Consider the following 18900-nt stretch of genomic DNA (forward strand, 5'->3'; position numbering starts at 1 on the left):
TCAGCCAGTAAATCCACTTGGCTTCTGATTGTAACAATTTTCTGTCAATGTCACCTATTCTTGTAGTTAGTTTAAAATGTTCTACTGCTGTGAATTTCATGGCCCCAGTGTTGCCATAATGTGATTCGTTAATGTGGTTGGCTATTGACGTATTTCTTTTGCGCCTAACGTCACCCACATGTTCTAGAATTCTGCGCCTGGATTCTCTTTTTGTTTTGCCACACTCACACTCCATAACCTATATATCACACTACGTGTGACGGCCGGAAAAAATAAAAAAAGACACAGATGATTAGTACTTACTTTTCAATTTCACTGTTTTTGCATGTTTTCTGCATTGTTTCCGGTTTACTACTTTCACCGTTACTTGTTGATGGCATTTCTGAAATCAAAACGTCAAGAATTTTAGTATATTTTATGTGCTTAATTTTGCGCAAGATCTGAGGTAGGTTAGAACAATACAGTACTTTGCAAATAGATTTGGACCCTTGACCAATACTTTAAAGGGATACTTTCATGGGAAAAAATTATTTTTTTCAAAATGAATCTGTTAATAGTGCTGCTCCAGCAGAATTCTGCACTGAAATCCATTTCTCAAAAGAGCAAACAGATTTTTATATATTCAATTTTAAAATCTGACATGGGCTAGACATATTGTCAATTTCCAGCTGCCCCAAGTCATATGACTTGTGCTGTGATAAACATCAATCACTCTTTAATGCTGTACTGCAAGTTGGAGTGATATCACCCCCTCCATTTCCCCCCCCCAGCAGCCAAACAAAAGAACAATGGGAAAGTAACCAAATAACAGCTCCCTAAAGCTGGCCATAGACACAAAGATCTGATCGTACGAATCGAGGATTGGTACGATATTCGGACCGTGTGTGGAGAGTCCCGACATTTTTCGTCCGGTGGAGATCGGTCGTTTGGTTGATCGGACAGGTTAGAAAATTTCTGTCGGCTGCCGATAATATCTCTGCGTGTATTGCCGATCGTACCATTTTCAGTGGGAGACTGTCACTAGCTTTGGTTGGACATAGATATCGTACGATTGCTGTCAGGGGCAGAACATTGCTGATCTGTTATTTAACTAATCTGACTGGTAAGACTTTGATCTGAATGGTTAGTGGCGGGTCGGGAGATGGGAAAGTCCGATCGATCTTTGCATCTATGGCCAGCTTAACACAAGATAACAGCTGCCTGGTAGATCAGCACTCAATAGTAAAAACCCATGTCCCACTGAGACACATTCAGTTACATTGAGAAGGAAAAACAGCAGCCTGCCAGAAAGCATTTCTCTCCTAAAATGCAGGCACAAGTCACATGACATGGGGCAGCTGGGAAATTGACAAAATGTCTAGCCCCATGTCAGATTTCAAAATTGAATATAAAAAAATATGTTGGCTCTTTTGAGAAATGGATTTCAGTGCAGAATTCTGATGGCGTATCACTATTAACTGATGCGTTTTGGGGAAAAAAAACATGTTTTCCGATGACAGGATCCCTTTAATTTACTGAACAACACATTTTCTATTGTCAGTTTGTTCTTTGGCATATGTTTTTTCAAAGAACAAACACTCAAAATGTGCTTTTATGTTTTTTTGTAAAATTGTTTTATCAACATGAAGAGGGTTATTTATCAAAATCCCATTTTTTTCAGAATTTTTTAAATGAAGTCAGACCAAACTAGAATCCCCAATTTGACCTTATTATTTAAAAAGCACAAATGAATTGGTTCGAGGAACCATGATAACTTCAGATTAGGATAGGGACCTCTTCTATTGACTTATATACAACCTTGGCAGGTCTGAGATGCTGGATTTTTGGATTCAGACTTTTTGCAGTCTCGGGGTACAAAATATTGAAAGATTCAAGGTTTTTTTTTCCATGAAAAATTTGGATTTTATAGTAATAATAAAATAAAAAAACTCAAATTTTTTAAGTTTTTAGAATTCGGAATTAAATAAATAATCCACACAATGTATAGCAGAAAATATAGTAAAAATAAACACACACACTTGTTAGGAAAAAAAAAGGGGAGGGAGGAAGGAAGGAATATGCTTTTAAATAAGTATCCAAAGTTTAACATACTGTTGTTTTACATATATTTTTAACCCTGTCATTTGGCTGGGGACGCCGGTCGGAGGGCTCCATACACTGGTCAATAAGCCGTTGAATTTGTCCGTCGGCAGATTTTATAGGCTGGTGTATGGCCACCTTTATATTTTTGCTCCTCTCTCCAATGATACATTGTGATTGAAAGCATTTCCCTGCTAAAAGCTTAACCAACACCCAATTCTTAAGCAGACTGAATCAGGTTCTCTTGCAATATTGATAACTGTATTTTGCAACATCCATTTTTAAAGAGTATTGCACCATAAATTTTTACTACTTCTGGGTGGCAGGCACACAACATATTGCAATCACAGCCATAATTCTCAACGTACTGTAGATATAGAGGTGTAGGTAGTGTTATATTTTGTCACACACATAATGCTTTAAACTGTTGCTTTTTTGGCCTTTATGTGGCTAGTCCCTCAAGCCTCCTTGCTTGTGCAGCATCTTGGTGGACTGACATAACTCCCAATTCCTGATAACAGAACATAAAGGCCCCCGTGGGACCCCCAAACACCTTTATTTGGTTTAGTAAGCTTTTCTTTTTTATGCATATGTATTATTTTATCTTAAAATTTTGAAATGTGCTTTAGTCTTTACACATTAATTTATAACTGCTCTTTAAATTCACAGAACTTTCCATGGTATGCATTTAAAATAAGAAAAAAATCACAGCCTTATTTAACAACGTCTAAGAACCCTAAAGTCTGCAGGGAATGCCGATTGCGGATATCCATTAAAATATTAGATGTGGCTTGGATATTAATGGTCATGCTAGTGTTAATTAAAAATGTTGTGGCAGTTGCTTTGTTATACCAGATTCAAGAACCTACCATCATTGGTCCATTTAGAGAATTCAGTTGTTACCCTGATGCTTGGTGTTCCGCCACTAGGAAATATAATAAAAATATATATATAATCTTCGGAGAAAGCACACACATATAAATTAATCACAACTAAATAAAAGTAAAATTTTAAGTAAATAAAAACACTACGAATTTACAGCTTAATATTTAAACTTCTATTACTTTAAAACTGCTCCACGAAGAGCTTCTCTCTCTTTGGCTTCTCCAGGCTCCTCTCCTGTGCATGGAATAATGTCTGCTTCTGTATACCTAAGAAATCCACTATTAAGGAAAATACTGAAAAGCTTTTTATTTGTGCTTATGAGTCCTAATAGGCTTTTCTTCCTGTATATTAACATTACACCATAAATCTGGTGCTACACACTCTATAAATATTATTTATATAAAAATAAATCACATCAAGACAAAATAAAATGAAGGTTACGCTAAAAATGCATTACCATTGTAAGCATCTAAGATATCTTGTTCTAAAACTCAGAAAAAAGGATACTGTGCCTTTCCGTAATTCAGAGTGTCGTCCCCATCAACATCTAGATCGGCATCACTATCATGATTTTCTTTGTTGCCACACATTACAAACCCAGAACCTGTGTAAACATAATTAAGTTAAGGTCAGGTAATTTTAAAGTATTCATAACAATAGCAATGGAAGCCCAACTCCATATCCTACTCTGTGGTGTGCAGAAATATTGTCATTACTCAATCAAGGTTTTTTTTTTCTAACGTGTTATTAAAGTAAAAATTCCAAGTGCTTCTGTATAGATTTTTTTCAACAAGCATGTAAACCACATATAAGGTGCGCGGCTTGCACTATTATATGGCAAGTTTATATTGTTCTACTGCTACATATCAAACAGTATTGCCAAATTGGAATATTTACTTTTAAAAGCCCTTCCTGCTCAGCTTAGTAACTAAGAATCAGTGAATTTTTTGCAGCAAATAAAATCACAGTCCCTATGACCAAATGCCTGTGCCGGAAGCCAAGATGAAAGAGGTGACATTCAGTATTCTGCCAGTCTTCTAAATCTGGTGACAGTTTTACACTGTGTCCCTGTGGAGGATGACCCAGTACAGATGCCCTGATTCCCTGCTGTTGCCTCTGTTTCAGAGCCAGTGAAAACCTGGAGCAGCTGTTTAAATATTTGACAACTGGAAACGGTCAGCTCTGGATGTCGCCAACAAGTTTTTTCCCCAGAGAGCAGCTATCAAAAATAACAGCTTTTCTCAGTATATGGTAGTACTGTCGGGGTCACATCTGCTAGCTTGCCCTTGCAAAGAGTACAACCAACCACCTTAAATATTCCTATTTCAATGTAATGGCAAAAGCCATGTACATTGAAATAGGAATTTTCAATGACAAAAACTATTCTCCTTTATTTGAAGAGTGAAATTATGGGTAAATGTCCCAGAGACATAATTGCTTCAAAAGCCAAAAAGTATTCAACCAATCAAGCCACTGGAAATCACAAATCCATTACAGCTCAAAGCTATGTGTTCATTTTACTGCATGAGATGGACAAGACGAGTGCAACGATGGGGCAGCGTAACCTGGTTACACAAGTTTTGCTAAATTCTGCAGGAATGGAATGTGTGCTGCAAATAATATCAATCAGTCTATTTGTATGATGATAGATTCATACTACTACACTGGGAGAAAACACCCAGAAGCTAAAATGGCTTTTAGACAGTCAGTGCCACATAGTAGAGAATTTCTTCCACGTATTGCATGATTTCTCAAACAACTGCCTTCTAGCTTACAGAACAAATTCTAATGTGTAGATGGGAGAATAAAGAAGGAGAGCAATAGGGAAAAAGATTAAGAAAAGAAGAAAAAAAAACCAGTTACAGTCTGTAGTCCATTCTCATCACTTTCACTCAAGTGCTCTGATAAGCAATTCCAGCACCAGTAGTGAGTGGCGCCCCAATAAACCTTCTGACAGTTTCGTAGACAAACTCTCCCATCAATCAAAGTACACCTTTCAAGATCACTTAGAGGTCTGCTCCTCCACCTGCACTTTCGACGTTGTGGGATTGTTGCTTACCATTGAAAATGGTTACACAGAGATGGGAGTGCTATCGGCAGCACTACATCTGAACAAGTTTATTCTAAGCAATTACTAATATGCTGTGTTATATTAAAAGGTCAGAAAAAGATTGCGTCGCCTATAACAACAAATAAAGATAAAAATGGATCTGTCAGCTCAGACAATTTTTTTTTATATCTATCTATCTATATATATATCTATATCTATATCTATATCTATCTATATCTATCTATATCTATCTATATCTATCTATATCTATCTATATCTATCTATATCTATCTATATCTATCTATATATATCTATATATATCTATATATATCTATATATTTATATTTCAATGAATTTTAAAATTGAATATTAATTCAGAGCCTTAGAATAAATACTTTTTTTGAGGTTACATGACCTCTAAAGGCAAGGGAAAAATGTATTTATTCTTCCCACACCTCTACAGATCACCATATTTTAATATTACAGAGTGGATAAATGGAAATATATGCTGTCTTCTGTAAATTATGTATTAGAAGCGGTCATGGATGAATTCCATCACACATAAAAAGCAAAAGCCCAGGGTTGAAGGACATGTGACTTTACACATCACAGTGCTTCCTAAAATATCAACTAAGTTTTTTTTGGTAACACTAAGCCTTGTCTAACCTGATTGACAACAATAAAGCCTTTACAGTTGCATCCAGACTTAAAAGAAGCGTCCACAGTATCAGACTGGGACACCAGGGGCCCGCCTCTTCTTTTCCTCACTCAACCTCTATTCTCCTAGTCTCTTTATTTTTTTACATACTATTCCACCTATTTAGCCCCTTTGTTCTCATAGAAATAGGGAATGGCCATAAAATAGGCCAAAAGTTTAGCAGCATGAGGGCCCACTGACACCTGGGAAATTTTCCTGGTATCCCAGTGGGCCAGTCCGACACAGAGCGTCCAACAACGTATTAAAAAAAAAATTGTATCTCAAGTTACCGTTTTTGAAAGAGGATGGCGTATGCTACACGACTGTCTAACTGAAAAATAAACTATTTCATAAATGAACTCAGAGCATTCAGTTATAGTAATTAGCTATTTAAAGATGACCCGTCACCCAAAAAATTTATTCAAAATCCTATTTTATCACATTAGTAAAGCAAAATTAACTTTAATTACAATACACTATATAAATTATTTGAAACTTGTTTCCATCAGTCTGGGAATTCATAATTATAGCAAGCAGGCAGGAACCATTTTGTGGACACTGTTATTAAGGCAAGCCTTGCATCATCTCAGCATCTTGTTTGTGCACCAGAATGGGGGATCTGATGTCCATCCCCGTGCCCTGGCTACACAATTAAACGGTGACGAGAACAGGGGGATGTGGGGAGAGCAGCGACATCTAAGAAGTGCTGAATGGAAAGTTAAAGTAATTGTCTGCCCCGCCTCTATGCCTAAGGTATAGAGGAGGGGCAGACAATATTTGATTGACAAATGAGCTTACAACAGATATAAATGCTTTAATAAAAAATAGAAATTCCATTTCATGTTTAATTTGAAAAGGACTTTTATTATACAGATTTTTGTGTCTGGGTGACAGGTCCACTTTAAGTGTTATCCTGCTCTGCTAATCTGCCTCTGCAACCTACCTGGACACTGTCATGTGCACATAATATAATAAATGGAATGAAAAAAAAAATTAAAAATGTGTATGTTGCAGAAGCAGTTACTGCATTTGCTTGTAGAAATTTTAAAACAGCAGCTGCTGTGCAACACCTTTGTTGACTTTTCTTAAATAAATTTAATGGTGGGTTTGTATATTAAATCATTGGAGATATAAAAGCCGCCCCTTGTTCCAGGCTGTTTAGTCACTAAACTAAAAGGAAGTGCTCAGTATTAAAAAGATGTAAAGCAGGAAGTTGGGCTATGGATATTATATTAGACATCCGTTTTCTCCAGTTTTTATAAATTACATTTTTTTTAACTATATGAGAAACATGTTTTATTTTGCACAGCCTATTTACCCAGTTTTTATTTTACACCGAACTGTTCCTTTTAAGAAATAGGCCTGCATATTGGCTTCACTTGACAAGCACTTCACATATCTGGGCAAATAAGTAGTGCTGACAGGATAGGATCAGAAGAATTTAGCAACTTAGGTAATCAAAACCAGTGCTATAGCAAAAAAAAGAAAATGTTCTACACCTGAAGCTCAAGCAGAACGGCTTATGAACAGCTGGAAGTCATACAAGGCTACCAAACACCACAAGCAAACAGCAGGCCCCCGGCTGCCTTCTTTAAATAATTAATGGCATGCAGAGGGCTTTCTGGTTTTTAGGGGAGAAGTGAAAATATGCAAGTGTTGAAATGTTAAATTTCATTAAGGGTGGAAAAGGCAGCTCTTTAACCCCAAACTAGATTTTTTATGACCTTGTCAGTAGAATGAAATTCACTGTTAATTTAATCAATTAATCAGCATATTGATTCAAAAACCAGAGCTGGCAGTTTGCCATGTGTAGTGGTAGTGGCTGTGCTGCACCTGCAGGCAGCTTTACAACTTTGACAAAGCAGAGATATAGAACAGAATGAAGGAACATGGAACATGATTCAGACTTGCATTTCATTTGCAGCTGCTATCTACAAAGATACTTTTTAGAGTGGATTTCCAACAGTTATGCTATTCTCCAGTACTTAGGCTGATTGTACACTTGATGCTTTTCCATGGATTAATTGCTGTAAATTACCATGCATAGGGATGAGAAAATTATAATTAAAAAATAAAAGCACCCTGGTTTGTGTTTTAAAAATATCTCAGGGTTAATGAAAATTCTTCACTTTTTTTTTTCCTCACCTCACCATAACCACCTTCATCAGAATAACTGTCTTGCATGGAGACTGGATCAGCTTTCATTCTAATACAGTACAAAATTTAGGAAACACGCACCCAAAAAAAACTTTCCAGGAAAACCATAAAATGTCTTTGTTGCAAAACATTTTGTTGAAAATCTCGTAAAATGGCCTGCCTGCTTAATTTGGAAGCAGATCTGGTAATAGGGTTTACTTAGTCATTTGTTTCTGTGATTTGGAGTGCTGGAGAGATGCCTTTGATTACATTGGGCAGTCCTTGGGGAAATTCGTTCCATTGCAGCTCATGTACCAGACCCGTCACTGCTGGCAGGCTTTATACAGATTTCCACCAGTTAAATTAATTAAAAGTCACATAGCTATACGGCCAATCAGCTCAGAGAGTGTGGATAACAACCTGACACACTTATTTAGAAGGCAAGAGATGAAAAAACAAGAAAGAAGGGGGGAAAAAAAGGATACCTTAAAACGACATTTAACAGCATGCCATTGTATTAGATCAGTTATAAGAACTAATTTCAGAAATGTATTAACCAGCACAAAATAAATATCCTTTATTCTGGATTACATCAAAATGGAACAGTGACAGCATAAGAGTATCATAGTACAGATGTCAAATTATAAAATTCTCAATTCCTAATTTGATCTACGCCACACCACCTTTAGTGCCAACACTTGACTAGTGGCGTGAAAAGTTTACTTATGACTGTTTACACGCAACCTCTTGTTACCACCCCAGTCCCATATAGAGGTTTGGGACATTGGTAAAAGTCAACAAATCGAATTTAAAGATATGGAGACACTGCCTCATCAGTCACCCTGTTAAAAGACTACTTGGCCTTCATAGTTGGAATCCACATGTAACTGTGACATAAAAGATGCTGCCATCCATGGATTTTGTCCCCCTCCAAAAACCTTTTCTAGGCAAACACTTTAGTTCTGCTGAATGCATTTCGCCACATGGCAGACTAAAAAGTTATTGCTAAAACTGGGTGACTGAAAAAAAACAAATAATAAATGAAAAGAGAGAGATTGCAATTGAAGTACACTTCTTCCATACATTTCTATTACACATGGGGGTAACAATACTCGCCCTGTAAGCACATAGCAATTAGGTCTATTTATGGCCAAACCTTAATCACTGATTGAGACTAAATGGTCACATAATTGTAAGCTGCCATTGTTCTTTTATCTTAAAAAAATGGACTGAGGAAAGTAATGTTGCCAAGTACTGAAATAGGTGCACAATATGTAAGCCCTCAGCTTCTAAAAACACCAGAGGCTTTTAAACTAAATCATTTATCTTCCTTCAAGTTAGGGTACAACAATAAAATACAGAAAAATTACAGGTCTGCTCCATGCAATGTACATCAAATGTCAAAACAGGGATGTAATTAAATGAAGTGTCTCTGGTATTTTAAGTGCATGACCTGACCCTTGAAGTAGTCCATACCATTTCATTCTTTTAAGAAGAAAAAACAACTGAACTAAATGTTTGCCATTATTAATGATTTGGGAGTTGTATGATGCAGAGTGATTAAGGTCGTTGTGCGATAACTAAGCACACGGGCTAACAAGTTATACTCTAGTTCAACTTTCCACCAATGTGTCACATACTTAAAAGATTTTCTTTTTTATGCATTAAAAATAATGTTTTGATAAATGTGCCCCAAAGTCTGTCTGTTTCTCTCTTTCATTTTTGGCCAAAATGGATAATAATTTAAACCAGTGACAGCAAGAATATGGCAACAGACTATGTTCATTTGGTTTCTATTTGCTCCACTACTGGATGCCTATGGCTTCCCCTGAATAACTTTGGTTTGATGTACAAATGAAATGCTGGAAATTTTACAGCTTCAATAATAGTTTAAATAAAAACATTCAAATATTTTTCAACAGAATCATTTCCAATGCTCCACCTACGCTGGTACTTTGCACTGCATTCTGAGAAATCAGACATTGCTTACATTTTCTCCATGGACTTGTAATTAAGATGCTACATCAAAGTAGGCCAGAAAAACTGTTGAAATGCATTTATCAGCATCCATCAATAGTCTTTGACTGTTAGTGGATGCTGAATGTGAAGGGGCAAATGCTAGTGCTATCTTATATAGTGGTATGCTCCAACAATTTTGTGACAATGGAGCTGAAGATGTGCCAAATCATCTGTACCAGTCAAATGTTACGCAACAAATCCAAATGTACTTAGCACAATAAACTGAACAAATAGTTAAGGGTGATACATTTTTTGTTGACAAGCCTTAAAATGAGTTTTGATCCTAGAAGTTTTTAAGTTAGTAGAGGGGATGCCATTTGCTTGCAACATGCTACAAGTAAAGATACTGGTGCCTTGTAGAATCTGACTGAACAGCTTCCTCAAGCTGGCGTTATCACTCCATCTAACCACTCTTGGCAGGCAATCTAATTCCCCCTGAAAAGGTCACCGCCATTTTAACTGCCTTTCAATCACATTAAGCACACGGCTGCTCATGCTCAGAGCCATGAGCCTGGAGCTTTCCTGGCTAAGGTGTGATCAATAGATTGACATACTGCTCTGTGTGTACTCATGCTACATTCACCCTGAGCTGCTCCCAACAACTGTAATACTGATCATGTTACTATTTACTGCATATTGTACTATTAAGGGAGATCACACCTCCTTAATCTATAGTTAAAAATACAGTAATCTGCTGGGGTGGTCGAAAAATGTGTGCAGACCATCCCCGGCCTTATTGTCCTGCCCTATTCCTGAGGGCATTGGCATGTTTCATTTTGATATTCTGTAATGTTTGTTTGGTGCAAATAAAGACATTTTAAAAAAATACAGTAATCATGAGCATGCCACATTATGTATCACACAAAACTACATCCAGGGCACATTGACAGTTGTTTAAATGCAAAAAAAAAAAGCCCCTTAAAGGGATACTGTCATGGGAAAAATTTTTTTTTTCAAAATGAATCAGTTAATAGTGCTGCTCCAGCAGATTTCTGCACTGAAATCCATTTCTCAAAAAAAAAAAAAACAGCTTTTTTTCTATTCAAATTTAAAATCTGACATGGGGCTAGACATATTGTCAATTTCCCAGCTGCCCCAAGTCATGTGACTTGTGCTCTGTTAAACTTCAACCACTCTTTACTGCTGTACTGCAAGTTGGAATGATATCGCCCCCTCCCTTCCCCCCCCCAGCAGCCAAACAAAAGAACAATGGGAAGGTAACCAGATAGCAGCTCCCTAGTAGATCTAAGAACAACACTCAATAGTAAAAACCCATGTCTCACTGAGACACATTCAGTTACATTGAGAAGGAAAAACAGCAGCCTGCCAGAAAGCATTTCTCTCCTAAAGTGCAGGCACAAGTCACATGACCAGGGGCAGCTGGGAAATTGACAAAATGTCTAGCCCCATGTCAGATTTCAAAATTGAATATAAAAAAAAATCTGTTGGCTCTTATGAGAAATGGATTTCAGTGCAGAATTCTGCTGGAGCAGCACTATTAACTGATGCATTTTGAAAAAAACGTTTTCCCATGACAGGATCCCTTTAAAGGAGAAGGAAAGGATTTACATGAAAATCCCTTTAATATAATTACCATACTTCTGCCTCCCAAACAGCTATAGCAGTTCTTCTGGATGAGCATTATTTATCCAGCTTGCTGTCTTGAAAGTAAGCCCTCTCTTAAATAGATTGCAGTTGCCATTTTCAAGCTGCTGACATCACTTCCGCCCGTGTCTCCTACACTGTAAACTGCAGCTTTAGGGAGAGGGGCTGTGCAGGACTGTCTTGAAAAAACAGAGGAGAGTTCCGATTGGACAATGGGATTAAGTGGGCGGGGCTAACGAGGGCAAGACTTTCAGCACATACAGGCTGAATATGCTAATGAAGAAAAAAAAAAAAACGGCAGCAGCTCAGCAGTGAGGTGCGCATGTGTTTGCCCGGGGAAATCTCTGTTGGAGGAGAAAGGAAGCAGCTCTGGATTGAAACAGGTACTTAATAGCAGGACCTGACTTTGCCATTACAAAGGCAAACTAAGCAACATTACATTGAGCTGGGGGAATATGTTAGAGACTATATTAAGGCTGAGATTTTTAGGGAATGTTGTTTAGAGACTTTCCTTCTCCTTTAACTGTACACTGATCTGTGCATTAGACAGTGTTGAATGTCTACACTATTTAACTGTCCTAAGCTTGTCTATGAATCCTAATATTGCTGGTTTCAGATTAGCTTCTATGTGTTTCATCTAATATTAAAAATAATATTACTCAGTAGTTTCCAGTATTTCAGAAAATATAGGTACCTTCCATGTCAAAAACAGCTTGTGCAAAAACTTAATATTAATGCGTACAACATTTGCCTTTCATCAAGGTAACATAGATCTTATGCAGTCAGCCAACACAGGTTTCAACAGAAACCAGTGTAATTTCTAAAGTCGTATTCTACTGTATTGTCTAAAGTTGTATTCTAAAGGTTATTTTTCAGTGAATTTTTTTAGGTATCTGGATTATGTTTCTTTAAAACAAACTGCTATTTTACAAAATTTACCATATGGATGCCATCAGGAGTACATATAATTTTACTACAAAGTACATACCACGAAACCCCCCTTCCAAAAGTGTTGTGGCTCGTATCCTTTTCTGTCCACACCATTCATATTCCTCAAATCGGTTTCCATTCTCATTTTCAATATCAACAGAATCATCCTCATTCATGCAGTTTTCTCTCTGCAAAAGACAATAGTAAGAATTTTAAGTTATTCTTTAGAATCCGCATTCCTGATTCTTTCGATTTCTGACACTCTGAACTAAAACTTTACATTAACATACTGTTCTTTTAAAGGGTATATGAATGTAATATGTACTCTGTAATAGAATACAACCCATTCTGTAAAACAGATTAAATACCAATTATAAAAATTCAGGGAGTTTATCTGGTTGAGAAAGGTGTTGCAGGTCAGGTTCTGACTGATATCATATCTGTGTTCGTAGAGGTTTGAGAAGGACTGATAAAAAAAAATAAAAAAAATTAAATAAAAAAAAAAAATAGTCCCACATACTCCAGAAAAGTCCAGTGAAAATCTGCCCCTAAAAATGTTAGTGATTTGAGGTGATAGACAGGGAAGTGACAGAAGCACAGGGAGGCAAGAGTCGTCTCCCTCCTCCGATACCTTTGCAAGGCACAGTTCCACATGTCTACTCATCTCCTCCTCTGATCCAGAGAGCGGTTGACTGCAGAGTGGACATACCTGCCCGTCATCTTGCTTCCTCCGTTTCATTTTTCCAATCCGAGCTGCATGCAAAATTAACAAATGCAATAAATTAGCAATTAAAACATTTTTTTATGAAATCTATCAGAACCCAAGTCTATGAGTGTCTATACTTTACTAATGTGGGGTCTACTTTTAGTGATGTTGTCCCATTATGATCTACATCCATAAAATCACTTAGTATTCTGTTCCATCGGAAATATTACGTTAAATATTATATTTATAAGAGAATTTTTATTACTATATTTAAAAAAACTATTTCTTATGAAACAGAATACATATCTGAATGAAAAGAATAAAACAGAAGGGTGATTTAGTAAAGCTGTTTGTTGACAGTGTCTTAAAATCTAATGATCACCAACTACAGATCTACTGGTAAGTTGAATTAAGGGTATAGCTTTGCTGACCGGTTGCATCCATGATTTAACTGTTGGTGGGCGAGGACCCATCCAATGCATAGCAATATTTTTCTTGTGTAGAATAGAAGGGATTGCAATCTGTTCCTTGCATATTTGGACACAGTATGCTTGTCCAGAATCACCAGGATGCAAATAGGCAGAGAAAAAATATTGGGAAAGTCAAATATTTCTACCACAAATTTGAAGATCTTGAACCAGTACTTGGTTATATCAGGATATGACCACATCATTTGGAAGAACATGGCTTGTGGAGTATTAAACCAGGGACAAGTGGTGTCTGGTCGCCTACCCATGGCACAAGATTAATTTTTGAAGCGTGAGCGATGTGCTGTCCCGTCGCGTTTATATAAAAATATAGAAACACAGCGACCAGTTTAATTCTAATGCTAATGCTAATGCTAATGGCACATGGGTTGGTTTCTGTACAGCAGATCAAAAAAGACTATTTGTTGCATTCCGCTACCTCAGTGTAAGCACGCTGACATTTCTGCACCAAAATCTGCTTTGTCTGTGCCAACGAAATAATCCTGTCTGTTAGTCCACACACATGCAGAGGAAGGCAGTTTATTGGTTCCTCCACTGATGTGTATATACAAACATTGAAACTATCCCATGTGCCATTAACAATAGAATTTTCTCACACACACACACACGAACACACGTACACACACACGTATGTTATAGCTAGAGATACAATGTGTCTATATGACAAGGAAATCATATTAGGACAATTTTTGATTAAAAAAATTCACATTAATTAATTGCAGGCAAGATTAAATTAAAGGAATTTAAAATATCATCATAGGATGTAAATAACTAATGCTGTGAATACATCTACACTCCAGGGACTCAAGGAAGTCCACCAAAAAGAGCCTTTGGCATAACAAATTGGCCCTGTCAAACTAGATCAGTCAGATGAGTCTCATTTCTCCTGCAGTGTCATGCTTTGATTTGTTTTGAGGAGTATGCATGCACCTGCCTTCCAGACAAGCGTATTAAGCTTTGTTAAGTAAATACCCTTTCCACACACTGTAATAGAGCAGAGTAAATTTTTTTTGTGCTACAGAGGTACTTTGGAAAACGCTTGAATTTCCCCACAAAAAATGTTTGCAAAAACAACAGCAATAATATCCAATTAAAATGTAGCGTTGGAACAGTCTGCTCTTTATTGAAACATCAAGAAAATATATACAAATACATTTCAGACATCTGCTTGAGAAATACAAAACTACACTTTAAAAAGTAGCACATAGCTTTAACATTTACAGCAAATATTAATTCAAGAGATGGCCAAGCCTAAAGGCACATTATGGTTAGGAGTGTCCTTTAAGAAAAGAGCTAAAAAAACAAGCACAGCAAACAACAGTATAGTTAATTAATAATGATAGCTGCAATCATTTCTGACTAGCTCAGTAATCTCTCCATCCTCTCACAATGTCATTAGATCAAATACTCTCTTTAAAATGAAAAGGGAAAAGGCTGAAATTAGAAAAGTCCCACCAGAATGTGGCCACTTGACTTGGTTACCAGGTTGCAAAGGTCTGTTTTATATTAAACAGTGGCTCTGATCTCTTGATTTTTTTAAAAACCTGATTTAGGTAAGAAGACAGATTGTAAACAATATGCTAAAAGATGCCCTGACGTGATTAAACTTTACCTGTCTTTTAGCAAGAGCTGAAGGCAGCAATTATAGTGCTGATTTTGGATGCTGACAAGAACATATACATGAATAAAAGATGAATGTAACTTTTTTTTTATTTTTATAGCCGTTTGAACATATTTATTTATTTAACATGGCTATGAAAGAAATGTCGCAGGTAAAAACTACATTCCTTCCGACACAACTGTCGTCTGTGAACGCAGAAAGCTGCGTCTTCATCCAACAGTCTTGTGGAATTTTTACCTGCGACTTTTCGTTCACTCCCATTATATTCAGACGACTGCGACTACATCCGTCTTGTCTCCTGCGTTACATCATAAGTTATGTGTTGGGACTATCCTTGTTCTTTAATTATATATGTCCTGATATTTGCTTTTCTCATTTAAATCCTGAATACCCTATTCAAGTTCTTGCTCATGGCACACTGATCCAAAACATGCACAATATTATAACTGCAGTTTGCTTGGCTATAACTCAAAACCTGTCAAACTCAACTCATCCTGTTCAGTTTTCAGAATATTATGCACAATTCCAAAGCGCTATGTGCCCCTCTTAAAGTTTGCTGAAACAACTGTTGTGTCATAAAACACAAGTTTGCTTCAGTCTCTTTTAAAAAAAATGACAAAAAGCAGGCAAATTCAGAAATTTGGAAGCCAATCATAAGATACACAATGTAGTACAGAGGAGTCGAATATAATAAGGATCATTAAGAATTTATTTAGCACTACACTATAATTATTAAGATGTATGTGTCACCATTTAGTGCCAACAAAAATGAGCTTCAACTAGTCTCCAAACAAGACAATTCCTTAACACAAGAGTGTAGAGATACTATTCAAAACATGGGATGTAATTTGGTAGCAGGGGCGCTCCTGTGAAACCTATCTCAGGAGCAGCACCCCACTCCTGGTAACATTAAGAGATGAAACTTCATTATATTTTTAAAGAGTAGAAAAGGCAATTGTATTTTCTGCACTAGCGGAGGAGTAAGTCGGGAGGGGCCATCTGGTAGGTCACCTAAGGGAGGCAGTGACAGCAGAATAGGCCCTACTTGGTGCACAGGGTAACATCACATGACTTATCACCTACACCATTTTAAAATTGAGAGGGTAACTTCTCATTGAGAAAAATGGCAACCATTTTTTGGGGGAACTGTACTGGGTGTGTTTTAGTGATGCATTGCTTTGGAAGACCTATAATACTTTATATAATTGACAAATGACAGTTTAGCAGTAAAAACATATCAGAACCCTATGTGACAACCCATAGTGAAACTAATGCTTGCTATATTCATGTAATGAGAACATGCAATGCATACAGAGATTCATGTTTTAGTAGCGATGGGGCTGGTAACAAAAATAAGTTAAGTGCGTTTGGTTTGCAGCCAGTCATGGAAACAGACAGACACCTGATAAAACAGACCATAGTATGTGGCTATGACAGGGACATGAGGCATTCAATTTCATGGGGGCTGGGACATGATGAATCAATTCTTTAAATTGCTGCAGAATATGCCTACTTTATAAACACTTAAGGCTAAGGGCAGACGGGCAGATTCAGGGAGTTTTAGTCGCCTGGCGACTAATCGCCTCTTCCTCGGGGCGACAATCTCCCGAACCGCCTTCCATCTGCAAAAATGGAAATGAAGAATCGCCTGCGCTAATGCACTTGCGGCGCTTCTTTTTCCCAAATTGCCCAAAGTTGCCTCACTTGGAAACTTCGGGTTTTTTCGGAAAGCGAAGTGCCGTGAGGCAGGAAGAAGGCAGTTTGGGGAGATTGTCGCCCCGCAGAAGAGGCGATTAGTCGCCAGGCGACTAAATCTCCGCAGAATCTGCCCCTACCCTTAAATAACAACCATTATTTTATGCCGCAAACAACATACATACATACATAAGTACTCAAATATATAAATCCAGACTGAGAGTTAGTACTTACCATTAAGTCTAGTTTGCCTATTGGCTCTCACTCTCATAAAGGTCTGAAAGAAAGACATGGGACATTACTAAACAGTAATAAAAGCCAACACTAATAAATAAGCTGTAACCACAAAAGAACAGCCGAGAAAAACAGTGTCATGGTGCATTTACAGGCAGGATTGCAGTGGATTTGTACAGCATACATCCCACCCCCCTCGAGCATCGAGATGTAAACAAACCTACTTCCTCTCCGCCAGGAGACCTGGTTTCGCTCTGCATGATACTAAAAAACGCCGGGGTGTCAATATAGCTAAACCTGCAGCACTAGCCACCGCGAACCCGCTTTAAGCGTCATTCCAGAACCAGAGGTAGTTTTATAAAATAATGCGCCGATGGCGGCAGATTCCTAGAACCTCCTAATAACTATCCTCAGCTTTCCGTCAGCGCCATGTTGACCGTGATCACGTGATGGATCACGTAGGTTGCAGCGAATGAAACAGCACGTAGCAATTCTTCCGCTATTGTTGCTGCTATAGCAACTGAATTGTTTCTTTATTCAGTACAAGGAATGGTTGCAGAGTTACCAATTCGCGGCATGCTGAATAGTTGTACCGCTAAATAGAATTAATAAATGTTCAGAATCCACCATTACCCCCTTCGCCTTCCAAATCATGAGGTGCTGAGATAAAACTGACGGTGGCTTAGTTAGTTATCATATACAATTCGTTTAGCATACTTGTAATTGCTATTCAAAAACATTTTTAAAAAAACTCTTTACATTCTCTGCGTTTCTGACTCCTGAAATAATATTGCAGGCCAGCTGAATAAAAGACTTTATTTGCTAATGCCCTAGATGCAGTGTCGGACTTGGACACCAGGGGCCCACTCTCAGTGCTATTATTCTCCATCTCCAGAAACGTAACTAGAGGGGGAATTAGCGGCGCGTGAACTGCCGGGGGGCCCTGGCCCACTCGCACCCCCTGCTCCCCCGGTAGTTCCGCTACTGTCCATCTCCTCACTCAACCTCTATTCTCCTAGTCCCTTTTTTTTACATACTATAAACTATTATCCCATTTATTTAGTCTCTTTTTTCTCATAGAAATAGGGAATGGCCATGAAATATGCCAAATGTTTAGCAGCATGAGGGGCCACTGACACCTGGGCCCACCGGGACTTTTCCTGGTATCCCAGAGGGCCACTCCGACGCTACCAAGATGTTAACAAGTATTTTAGCGTTATATTTTCTTTCTTTACGCAAACACAGATTTTGAGTTACTTTATTTTTGAAGTACTTTATTGCAATTGGTACGGAATGAGTGAACTCCGCACTTGCTATAAAAGATCGCTTCACTGCACCACCAACTTATTTAGAGGGATCCACTTATCCAAGATGTAAAAGATAGTAGATAGCGGTGCGCTTCGAAGACTTGAAGCGTGTCTGTAGAAGAGAGAGTGCGCTGATAGTGTAATAGAGTTAAAATACACAAATCCGTGCAATAAACTAGAACTACTCACATCCTGTTAATTAGCGTTTAGGTAAGGAAACATGGATGGGATCCTTCTCGGAATTGTACCTGTCGGGCAAAAACTACATATAGTGAAGTACAGTGAAAGCCTGTGAACAAGCCCGCACTTCAGATGTACTCACAAGTGCATGTCACACTTGTAGCTAGGGTTGCCACCTTTTCTGGAAAAAAATACCGGCCTTCCTGTGTACTTACATTTTTTCCTATTAATAACATTGGGATCAGTCATCATTTTTACAGGCCAGGCC

The 18900-nt window shown here is 37.7% G+C and overlaps 1 protein-coding gene across 7 annotated transcripts in view; it reads right to left on the reverse strand.

The window, feature by feature from the left end:
- The window catches only part of LOC108715569 (E3 ubiquitin-protein ligase RNF220), a 172445-nt gene that overhangs the window by 19394 nt on the left and 134151 nt on the right, over positions 1–18900 (reverse strand). For 2 of the 7 annotated variants that reach the window (XM_018260848.2, XM_041561445.1), the window contains 7 exons: positions 17146–17188; positions 13111–13154; positions 12460–12589; positions 3472–3568; positions 3144–3239; positions 2949–3004; positions 304–382 (listed from right to left, as the gene is read on the reverse strand). In XM_018260848.2, the coding sequence (XP_018116337.1) occupies positions 304–382; positions 2949–3004; positions 3144–3239; positions 3472–3568; positions 12460–12589; positions 13111–13154; positions 17146–17188 (545 nt within the window). Of the gene's footprint in view, positions 1–303; positions 383–2948; positions 3005–3143; positions 3240–3471; positions 3569–12459; positions 12590–13032; positions 13155–17145; positions 17189–17369; positions 17618–18900 lie in introns of those variants that run through there. The other 5 variants (XM_018260846.2, XM_041561444.1, XM_041561446.1 and 2 more) reach the window with 4 other exon arrangements.

The sequence above is a fragment of the Xenopus laevis genome, chromosome 4S (genome assembly GCF_017654675.1).
Source record: "Xenopus laevis strain J_2021 chromosome 4S, Xenopus_laevis_v10.1, whole genome shotgun sequence".
NCBI lineage: Eukaryota > Metazoa > Chordata > Amphibia > Anura > Pipidae > Xenopus > Xenopus laevis.